This window comes from Lemur catta, chromosome 12 (assembly GCF_020740605.2).
Source record: "Lemur catta isolate mLemCat1 chromosome 12, mLemCat1.pri, whole genome shotgun sequence".
Taxonomy (NCBI): Eukaryota; Metazoa; Chordata; class Mammalia; order Primates; family Lemuridae; genus Lemur; species Lemur catta.
The window spans coordinates 36051200-36061755 of NC_059139.1; the positions used below are offsets into that span (position 1 = coordinate 36051200).

General features: G+C 42.4%; 1 protein-coding gene across 1 annotated transcript; it reads right to left on the reverse strand.

Moving 5' to 3' along the window:
• Positions 1-530: 530 nt before the first annotated feature.
• On the reverse strand, positions 531-6746 carry PLK2 (polo like kinase 2). The gene is made up of 14 exons (XM_045566313.1): positions 6184-6746; positions 5484-5591; positions 5224-5340; positions 4908-5037; positions 4586-4673; positions 4001-4096; positions 3694-3892; positions 3457-3604; positions 3020-3117; positions 2566-2695; positions 2073-2313; positions 1819-1948; positions 1439-1549; positions 531-1308 (listed from the first exon to the last, which is right to left on the reverse strand). The coding sequence occupies exons 1-14, from the start codon at positions 6451-6453 to the stop codon at positions 1117-1119; spliced, it is 2058 nt and encodes a 685-aa protein (XP_045422269.1). The 5' UTR covers positions 6454-6746; the 3' UTR covers positions 531-1116.
• Positions 6747-10556: the final 3810 nt, after the last annotated feature.

The following is a 10556-nucleotide window of genomic DNA, read 5'->3' on the forward strand; positions in this document are numbered from 1 at the left end:
GGAAAATAAAATGACTTATTTACAAAGTATTTCCCACTACTGGAATTATGTGCCAGTACTGCCAGAGGCACTGGAAGTGTTTAGGCAGGTTGGAGCTGAGTAATGCATTTAGGTGGTGCACATATTCTAATTCAGTTTTGCCCATATTAAGATAAACTTCCTGTACCTATTGACACTTAGTAACAGAGGTCTGTTTACACAGGATTACTCTGGCTTTCAGCTCCAAGCTAAATGAATGTTGAGGAAATACTCCAGAGAGAAACTGGTTTTGGATTTTGTAGGATGCCTATATTTTGGTTGTGACAAGAGTGGTCTTCTTAAGCTAGATTCACCCAGAAAGTTTATGATTGGACTTCTGGTACTAAAGACTGACTTCCTAGCAACTATGATTAGAAAAATTAAAGATCTAACTGCCCAGTGTGCTTCTACATTCAATGTCATGCCAAACAGTGCCCAGAATCCATTGTCAAAGAATGCCATGATGTGGTAATGCATGGTACTAAAGACAGGCGACAACCACCGTTTCCTCTTTTTCATACTCTTTATTGCCAACAGTTTAAAATGGTCAACATAAAAAAAAAATCTCATAATAAATACTGCTCTTTGGGCTGTAATAAATAAAAAGTTTATTAACAAGGAATGCACTTTTCCAGCCACAAGTGTCTTCAAAAATTAACGAAAAAAAATTATATATGGCCATAGTTCACAGTTAAGCAGCCAAAAGCTGCTCCAATTACAGCCTTTAAACAACATGGGAGCTTCCTCCCTTCTCCCTCCCCTTCAGGAAGTATATTCACAGTTCCAAGTCCTCTGGCTGAAATGCTCTCAACAGAGAGAAGTTAAGAGTCAATGCACCTTTCTGCGATATTGTCCGAAAAGCCTTTTAAAACAAGTATCTCAAGGAAAACTGCATTCTGGTTCACTCTCGGATTGTCTGAAGTCAAGAACGTATGCCTCAGCCTGGTCTGGTTCCACCCAGTCCAGCAGGCCACAGAGGAATTGTTTTCGTACCACCACCTGTCCATCTTCTTCAACATGCTCCAGATCATTCTACCGGCTTCCCTGTAGATCTCACAGTGGAAAAGAGGAGTCCCATAGGGTCCATTCAAAAGTCTTTTAGTTACATCTCTGTAAGAGCATGTTCAGGGCATATTCCATTCGATTTTTTAATTCTAATGAACAGCCAGACATCAGCAGAGTCGTCAGTCTGAAAGTTGTAGATATCCTATCCTCATTGATGTAAGTGAGAAGGTATTCTTCATTTTGGCTACAGATGATTATTTTTGTATGATCGTGGTAGAAATTCACCTTAAAAAATAAACATAGCTATTAGATCTCTCTAAATATTCAAGAACAAGAAAAGTTCAATGACTAAACTGGTTAAGTAAAAATAATTTTTTAGGACCTAAACATGCACTTTGCTGAAGGGTTCATTTACCTGAAAGGTGCCATCATTAAAGAGCATCATTAGGGCCTTATCAGACTTTAGCCACTGAAGAAGGTAGAGCCGAGGTCTTCGAATATCAGTAACACTAGGTAGATCTCCACCCTGGAAGAGATGAGCAGAGTCAGTTAGTGCCTGTGAAGATTTTGCAATGTGCACTCTATATTCTTCAAAGCAAAGGCCTCTCAAACATAAGCAAGCATCAGAATGGCATGGGGACTCCTGGCTCCACCTCCTAGAGATTCTGATTCAGCAGCGGTAGGGTAGGACATGAGAATCTGCACTTCTAACAAGCTTTAGAATTACACAGATGCTAACTGGTTTGTGGGCTACACTTTTTAAATATACCACCGCTCTACAACCACTGTACTTACATCCATGAGGTTCTCCTCCATGTAATGAGAAAAGTATTTCAGCACCGTCACTTGACTAATAAATTGCTCAGGGGCATCTGTTGCTGGGAAAACAGAGCATTGGCCAAGCTCTGCGTAATAGTGAACTGTTCTAAAAAACAGGAATGATAGGGAAAGAGGAGAAAAAAAAAATAGAAGCAGTTAGTCACTGTTTTTAGATTTCTTTAGTGCAAGACTAGAAAACTGACAGGATTTCATTAATTGGATCCACTTACTTTTTGTCTGGAAGGAGGCTCATGTGAGCGCCGTTGTTGAAAAGGACGCCAACAGTGTGGTCTGAGAGCTGGTACCCAAAGCCGTATTTGTTAGAGTAATCAACCCATTTGGTGACCCACTGAAACGATGTGCTCAGCTGCTCTTTGGGAATGGAGTCAGCTTCTGGCATGTTTTCTAGACATCCCCGAAGAACTCTTGCTACTGTGTCTGCAACACTTCCCATGGTACTGTCTTCGAGGCCTGAAAAGTCACAGAGAAATGTAAGTTATAAAATATTTAGCAAGAAAACTTCAGGTTTTGGCAGATGCCAAGATTCCCTCCACTAACTCTAAAGACATAGAACTCAGGATTAGTCCTTATCTTTTTCAAATTTTTCTAATCTTGCTTCTTTTATGTCAAATTAAGCTTCAAAATAAATTGACTTCAATTACTTTGTATTTAGCACTGGCATTTATAGTTTCATTATTTAAAATACGATTGACAACCACTTACATTCGCTGCTACTGCTGCAGCTGCCAAGAGTCCCTCTGACTATCATTCGAATAGCATCTCCAATCTGCTGTTTGTTTTCGACTGCGGGTGTTCCAGATCTGGCAACGGTAGTGGTAGGTGGCTGGAACTCCTAAGAAGAGAGAAGAGTCACGCAATGAGTCAAACATCTAAATTCATTTAAGGTTGAGAATTCCAGATTATGAAAAGATTGGAGCAATTGCTGGGAAAGCTTATCAAAAAGCAATGGACACAAGCTAGACAAAAGATACTACAGTAACTCAACTGCATGCATTTTAAAACTAAAAGGCATTATCTTTCCTTCCAGAGTGCTCAAAAAAAAGCTTTAAGTAAATACAACATGCTTGAAGCATGATAATCACAGTTCAAGTGATTATCAACAAAGAACAGAAATAATATAAAGTGTTTACATCTGTTTTATTCTTTCCCAACATACCTCATCTGTCCTGTGTTTGCTGGGTTGCTGAGTTATTGAAGTCTTTTTCAGATCATGCCTAAGCTTGTAAATTTCTTCATCTTCTTTAGATACTCTATCTGTAAATCAAGGAAAAGAGTTATAAGTGTTAGTCTATCTCAACAAGGTAGGAACATAGCTAGCCACATTTCCTTCTTTTTGCATTATTAACCAGCTTATGAGCATTCAAGGCAAAAAACAGCATTTTATCCAATTGCAACTATCCAAGAAGCACACTTTATTGTTTACAAAACAAAATACTATCAATCATAAATTCAAGGTGTGGGTTTTATTATGCTATAAATGTCAAAGTTCAACAGTATGCAAAAATACTGGCTAAATTACGCTAATATAAAATCTTTTACCAAATTTAAATATAATATTAGGTACAGAAAAGGGGGAGAAATCTTGCAACTTACTATGTGTGTCAATATATCTTGCTTTGTCTTTTTTGCCACCAAAGAGAGCAGCTGCTGCTTTCTTAAAGAAATTCTTAGCTGGGCTTGATAAATGGAAATCTGGAACGGTATGACAACAGCTAGAAGAAAGTCTGTCTGGAGTGAAGCCCTGTGGAGTATAAGAAAAGGTCTTCAGTAACCTGCCAGATAATTGGGATCAATAGCATGTAATAAAAAGACGTAAGACGGTGCACCAACCTGCAAAAAGAAGTCATGTCGAATGATGTCATCCAAACTGGGACGATCCTCTGGGTTTTTGGACAACATGCTAGCTATTAAGTGCTTGGCAGGTGCCAGCAATGAAGATGGCATTGTATACCTTGCTTCTCTTATGCACCTGTAAGTTTCTTTCAAATTTGTAGTTTCAAATGGGGGCCTTCCTAGTAACATCGTATACCTGTGTGCAAAGAAACATATCTTTAGCAATGGCCATAAAGCAACTCTTTTCTAGTGTTAAAGTCTAAATTCAAATTTGTTTTTTAATCATTGTGGTGCATTTACTTACATTACACAGCCTAAAGCCCAAATGTCTGATTCACAGCCATGTCCTTGTTTATTGAGAACTTCAGGAGAGAGATAATTTGGGGTACCACATATTGTTCTGGAAAGACAAAATATCAAGAGCTCCTTAGGAACGATTCCAGTGTTTAAACTTAATTCTCTTGATGTGACTTGATGGGAAATAAAAACTTAAAAATACTATATTGAATTTCTATTTGAAAATATTTGACTTTTGGCATTTGAACAATTGACATTTAACCGAGTGACTTAGGATAATTTTTCTGAAGCACGTACAACATTTTAGCTCACATGATAAAGTGTTTTTATCCAACTGAGACCAGGGACGTTGTGCTATTTTTATATATTTCAGACAAAAATAAGATTTATTTGACTGTTTTAATAATCAACTTAGAGGCATAAGGTGTTCTTTCTAGTCCACAGTAGGTACTTAATAAATGTTTCTTTAAATTAACATTGTTGTGGTTTATAGATTTTTAGTATCAACCGACCTCCAAAACATTAACTGCAAAATAATAAAGGTATCTGGTCTCCACAAAACCCTAGTGGGATGCATCTTTCTGACTCTTACCTCCTTCTGTGTTCCAAGGGTTCCAGCCTGGCTGCCAAACCGAAGTCCCCAACTTTTAGTTCCATGGCTTCATTAATAAAAAAATTCCCTAGACGATAAACAAAACAAAATGTGAATCCCTTTGCAAAGATGTTCTAACCAAGTACACACACATTCACTTGGAGGCAGGCAGCCAATTGGTACATTAAAGTCACCCATTCAAAAGCAAGATTGCGTAGGCTAGATCCTAATTAAGAATATTAATATGTAAAAAGGGAGAGAGAGAGAAGAAAAGAACACCTCTCTCTAACACAAAACTCAGCATCCGACATCAAGGGTTTACCTAGTTTGAGATCTCTGTGCAGGATTTCTTGTTCATGAAGATACTTTAGTCCAGATACAATCTGCCTGAGGTAGTATCGGACTTCTGGCTCTGTCAACACCTTTCTTGCCTTCAAGATATGAGCCATTGACTAGGAAGAGGAGACGGAAAAAAGAGAATCTGTCAAACAAAGTTACCAAAATTCAGGATGAGCAATGAAAGTTGATGTTGCCGTATAATAAATACTGCCACAGCTAAAATCCCAGATTAAATGCTATTTGACTACCATGTTAAATTTGGGAGAAGTAAACGGTCTCAAATAGGGGTTAAGGCTTACCCTTCTACTGCAGTATTCCAAGAGAATGTAAATGTTTTCTTTGTCCTCAAAGTAGTGGTAAAACTGCACTACATGCTTATGATGAAGAATTCTGTGAAGCTCTATTTCTTTGTCAATCTAAAAGAAAAAGCAAGATAAGGCTTATTAGCCTCCCGTCCCCTCTGGAAAGCTAGTGCTTACACATGCAGAAGACATTTTCCTAACAGGGAAGGGCCATCCCTGCACACAAAGAAAATACTTTACTCAACAGTCATACACACCTTTTCCCTTTGATGAGGTTTAGCTACTCTGCTGTGAGGAATAATTTTTGCAGCGTAGACTTTGTTATTCGTCAAATCTGTCATCTCGTAACATTTGGCAAAGCCACCCTGAAAGGAAACAAAGCCAAGACAGAACTGAGTATGGCAGAAAAATGGACGGCAGAGATTTTAAATAAATAATTAAATAAATAAAGCCATCAAAAGAAAGCATAAAAAAAAAGCAAAAATTTGAGGAATGGAGGGGTGGACAGAGGGATGCAGTCTACTTTGTAAAAAGCTGTTTCATAAAGGAAAACGCATTCCTGAAAACAGCAAGTTCAAACAGTTTCTCTCCTTCCTTTACAAAGGGGAGCTTTAAGGAGGGAGTTGGGGTGGGGAGAGATGAAAAATAATGTCTGAAGAGACTTGTCGGGAAAATTCCCTGGGGAGCAGGTGGAGAGAGCTAGGTCTGGCACAGAAAGCCCCTGCTGCTAGACTCAGGATGAATTACGCCGGGCTTCGAGAGGCGCACAGATCCGCGGCTAAGGCTGGAAGCCGATCCCGGCTCTGCCAGCGCACAAAAGCCGGAGGCGGGCAGGTGAGGGGCCCAGCCGCGCCGGGACCGGACCCCCGAGAAACCGAGAAGCGGCGGGCGCGGGGACCCGGCTTGCCCAGGCAGCCCTCCCTCCCGCCCGGCAGCCCGGCGCCCGCCGCTTGTCACCTTTCCCAGCACTTTGCCCCGGCAGTAGCGCTTCCCCGTGGTGGGGTCGACGATAATCCGCGAGATCTCGGGTCCCGAGTGCGAGTGGTGGTGATGGTGGTGCGGGGCCGCCGGCTGTACATGCGCCTGGGGCTGCGGCGCCTGCGGCTCCTCTGGGGGCTGCTGTGGCCGCTTCTTCTTCGAGTCCCCCCCGCACGACTTGCCCAGCGCCTGCTCGCACATCTTGGTGCTGGCGGCCGGCTGGTAGGTGATAGTCCGCAAGAGTTCCATCGCCTCCTCGCCGCCTGGCACCGCCAGCTGCCCCCTTTGAGGCGCGGACGCACGTCCGAAACCGGCCTGGACCTCGAGCCGGCGCCTCAGTTCCCAGCCCGCGCCCGACAGCCCAGTCCACTTGTGCGAGTGCGAACGCGCGGCGAAGGCTTATATAGGCGCGGGCGGGGAGGGGGCGGAGACGCGAGGCGGAGGGCGGTGTCATGGGCGACGCCCCGCCCACCGCCCGCCCGAGCGCGCACGGCCGAGGGCGAGACCGCGCCCGGCCGCTCGGGTTCCTCTTAGGAGCGGCGGGGCTCAAACGCCTGCGGTCGGAGCGGCGGCCGCCATCCGGAGGCCGGCAGCGGCTTCAGGCCGTCCGCGGGCCCGTCACCCCATTCTTTGAGTGCTCGGAGCCTCGGCGTTGCAATCAGAAACCCGAAGGCCGAAGCGTGGCCCCACCCCTGCCCCGCCGTCCGGTGGCGGGGCCGTGGAGTGACCCGAGCCCCGTGGGCGCCGGTGTAGACGCAGGTCCACCCCCCCGCCCCGCACAGTCCTTCCCGGCCGCCCGCGATCTGACGCGGGGTCGAGGCGCGAGTGTGCCCGGAGCCCGCTCAGCCCGGCCACGTGGGCTGGTCGCGGCGCGGCGTCCGTCACCGACCTCTCTCGCGTCTGGGTGCGGGCAGTGCGGAGACGCTGTGCCCGGGGAAAGGCCAGGGGCCCCGAGCGCGGCGTCCGAGTTCACCGCCTCCTCCGAATGAGGCGGACTTTCGCTCGCAGGGTGGGGCCCCGGGGGGCGATCGCCCGGCGGCGCTAGGATCCCGCCCGAGGCCCGTCTGGCCTCTCCCGGCACCCTAGCGGGAGCCTCCGCCCGAGGTCGGACCCTTAACCTTGGAGAGGGAGGTCGGGGCCCGGCAAGGCTTAGTCCCCGGGTTGCCAAGGCTCGGAGGGCAAGGGCGCCATCTCGTGGAAGGTTTCAGAAGTGCGGTTAGCAGTCTGAGAGGCAGTGGTTAATAACGTGGGTCCCCTTTGGGAGTTAGTGGTGTTAACATCGATGCTAATTATGATTTTTGCAATCGAAGTCATCTAGGACTACTTCCGAGTGCGTCCTTTCAAATGGATCATTAGATGTCCGGGTGCTGCGACAGTCGATGCAAGACTTTCTGCGGTAGGGGAATCGGTAGGATGAGGAGAGCAGTTAGGATGTGAGCTAAAACATGGCTAGTTTCCTGCTTCATATTTTACTGTGCCGTTGTACTGACCTGGGAGCACATGTTTTTCTTGCTCGAATTACAGTAGTATAACATTTATTGAGCACTGTTTGGTAAGTGACTTATTTAATCTTACAACAATTCTAAGTGGGAAATACTGTTATGTAAGGGAGGAAAAATAATTTTCTGCACTTTTAAATTTGGGCCTGGGTCCCTGTAACCAGGCGGATTAACAAGAGGAAAGCACACAAGTTCATTAACATGTATATCTCATGTGTACATGGGAGATATCCAGGGAAATGAGTAACTCAAAAGAGATGGCTTAAAATTGGGGCTTAAACACCACTTTTAGCTAAATGAAAAGAAAACAGTGTGAGGAAGGCAAGTTAAGGAAAGGTGACCAGGAAAAGTATGGTAAATAGGAGTACGGTTTGTATTTCTCCATTGGTAAGAGGTTCTAGTGATTTAGGGTCACCCTTTCCTGGTGCAGAGGAGACATTCTTACAATTGGAGATTTGTTTCTTTCAGTAAATATTAGTTTCCCTTACAAAACGGTAATATACCATTTTCAGAGTTTCTGAACTGTGTCTTTTTTCTCAAAATAATCAGCTCAAAACAATTCTTATCTCAGAGCCATATTTGGGGTGGCACACTGTGGTCTCCTACATTATTATTCACATTTTACAGCTGAGGAAACTGGGGCTTGGAGAATTTAAGTAACTATTCATTATGCATTTTTTAGTAGATCATCAAGTTATGTTAATTAGCAACATACTTGAATCTTTTTACCTAAGTTAACAAGATACAGTAAACAGTTTTTTGATACTAAGTTCCAGAGACATTTATAATATCAGATTAATGAACCCCTGGAAGGTACTTAGAAAAGTGTTGCTACAATCCACTATCAAGTGTATGTCTCTGTGGTGTCAGTTAACACATTGACTGCCATGTGAGTTGTATTTAACTTAGGCTAGTTTTAAGCCTGAGGCCTTCTGAAGCAAAACCCTGCAGTTGGGTTATGAAAATCTTACTTGTTGATGTTCTTATTGTTAAAATTAATATTGACAATTTCATTCTAAAAATGTGAGTTGGGTTGCATATAACTCAAGCACAGAAAACAATAAAATAAGAACAAATTAGAAAGGATCGTTTTGTTTTAATAAAACACCGTGGTCCCAGGGAAAATTTTCTTTTTCTGGTGTGGCAATGTGTTACTCAAACGTTTACAAAGACATTCTGTCTCTAATACTTCCTACAAAATGTAGAAAGTCTTCATTAGCATTACAGAATAGAAAGGGAAAGTGTTTTCAGTCTGTGCTGCTTTTTTTGGTTCTTTAAAGAGTTGAGGGCAAGTCCGGGCATGTTTCTCAGAAGTGACAGTAGACTTTAACCCCAAGATTATCAGGGCTAGACTAAGGGGTGGTGCCAAGGGGTGGAAATTAAGAATTACATAATCCTCCCCTTTATTCATAAACCTAGGGATGACCTTTGCCCCCCAGATTTATGCAAATCTATTCACTAGCCTGAAGAGGGCTTGCCAGTTTGGAAAATACTACCTGAATTTCCCAGAGCTAATTTTATACACCATGTCTTTTATTTTATTGATTTATAATTATATACATACATACATATACATGTATATAATTATATATGTGCATTTGCTTATGCCTAAAAGGACTGTGAATCATAGATTGTCATGAATTTTTTAATTATTTGATTATCATGTAATATGGTTTATATTATTACCAAATAGACTTCAATATTTAAACTACTGAACATTTCGTGTGCATTTCAGGTTTATCTTCCATAACATGTAGGCATTTAATAAAGTATTAACACTGCGTTAAGTCTTACTGTCTTCTAACTGTGAAAATATGATTTTTCAGGTTGTGCTGCCATCATGTGGACAGAACCAAAATTGTAATCCCTAGAACAAAAAAAGAAATAAATGTACTTTTTGTTGGTGATAAATCTTTACAAAATATTTCTCTGTGAATCTATAAATTTAATGCAGATTCAGTTGAAATCTTAATAGGATTTTTAGTGAAACTTGACAAGTTGATTGTAAAATTTATATGAAATTGTGTAGGGGACCAAAAATAGAGTTGCTTTAAAGAAGAATAAAAGGGGGAAGATCTCTCTGCCAGGTATCAGGACTTATAATGAAGGTATAGGAATTAAGAAAGCAATTGAGAAAGTTTGGTCCTCCCGCAGAGATAGACAGCCTGACCAGAGGAATAGAAAAAGAGCCTAGAAGTAGATCCACATGTATATGGAACTTTGATATATGACAGAGGAGGCATGATAGATTAGTGAGGCGAGGAGGGACTATTCAGTAAATGGAATCAGAATCAAATTGTTTTTCTATATAAAAAATGAAATCCACATCTCACACCATTTCAGTTTGCTAAGACTGTCATTACAAAATACTACAGACTGAGTGAACAACGGAAATTTTCTCACAATTCTGGAGGCTGTAAGTCTAAGATCATGGTGTTGGCAGATTTCGTTTCTCCTGATGCCCCCTGTGTGTTCAAATTTTATCTTACAAGGACAGCAGTCAGACTGGATTAGGGCCTACCCATATGACATCAGTTAATCTTAATTATCTCTTTAAAGACCCTGTCTCCAAAACAGTCCTCTTCTGAGGTACTGGGGATTAGGGTTTTAACATATGAATGTGAGGGGGACACAGTTCAGCGCATAACACACATCATATGTAAAAAAAACCTTACAGATGGAGTAAGGACTTAAATGTCAAGAGCAAAACTTTAAAATATTAGTAGAAAATATAGGCAATTAACTTTTTGACCATAAAGGAAAGATTTCTTAACATGCAAAAAGCACTGACGCTATAACAAAAGAGTGATAAATTTGACCAAATTAAAATTAAGAGCTTTGATTCATCAAAAG

Excerpts from the sequence above, each read along its gene's own strand:
- PLK2 (XM_045566313.1), bottom strand. The coding sequence starts at position 6,453 with ATGGAACTCTTGCGGACTATCACCTACCAGCCGGCCGCCAGCACCAAG. Across the intron at positions 4,674-4,907 it reads GCACAGAGATCTCAAACTAG|GGAATTTTTTTATTAATGAA; the intron begins GTAAACCCTTGA and ends TTTATCGTCTAG. Across the intron at positions 3,605-3,693 it reads GACATGACTTCTTTTTGCAG|GGCTTCACTCCAGACAGACT; the intron begins GTTGGTGCACCG and ends TATACTCCACAG.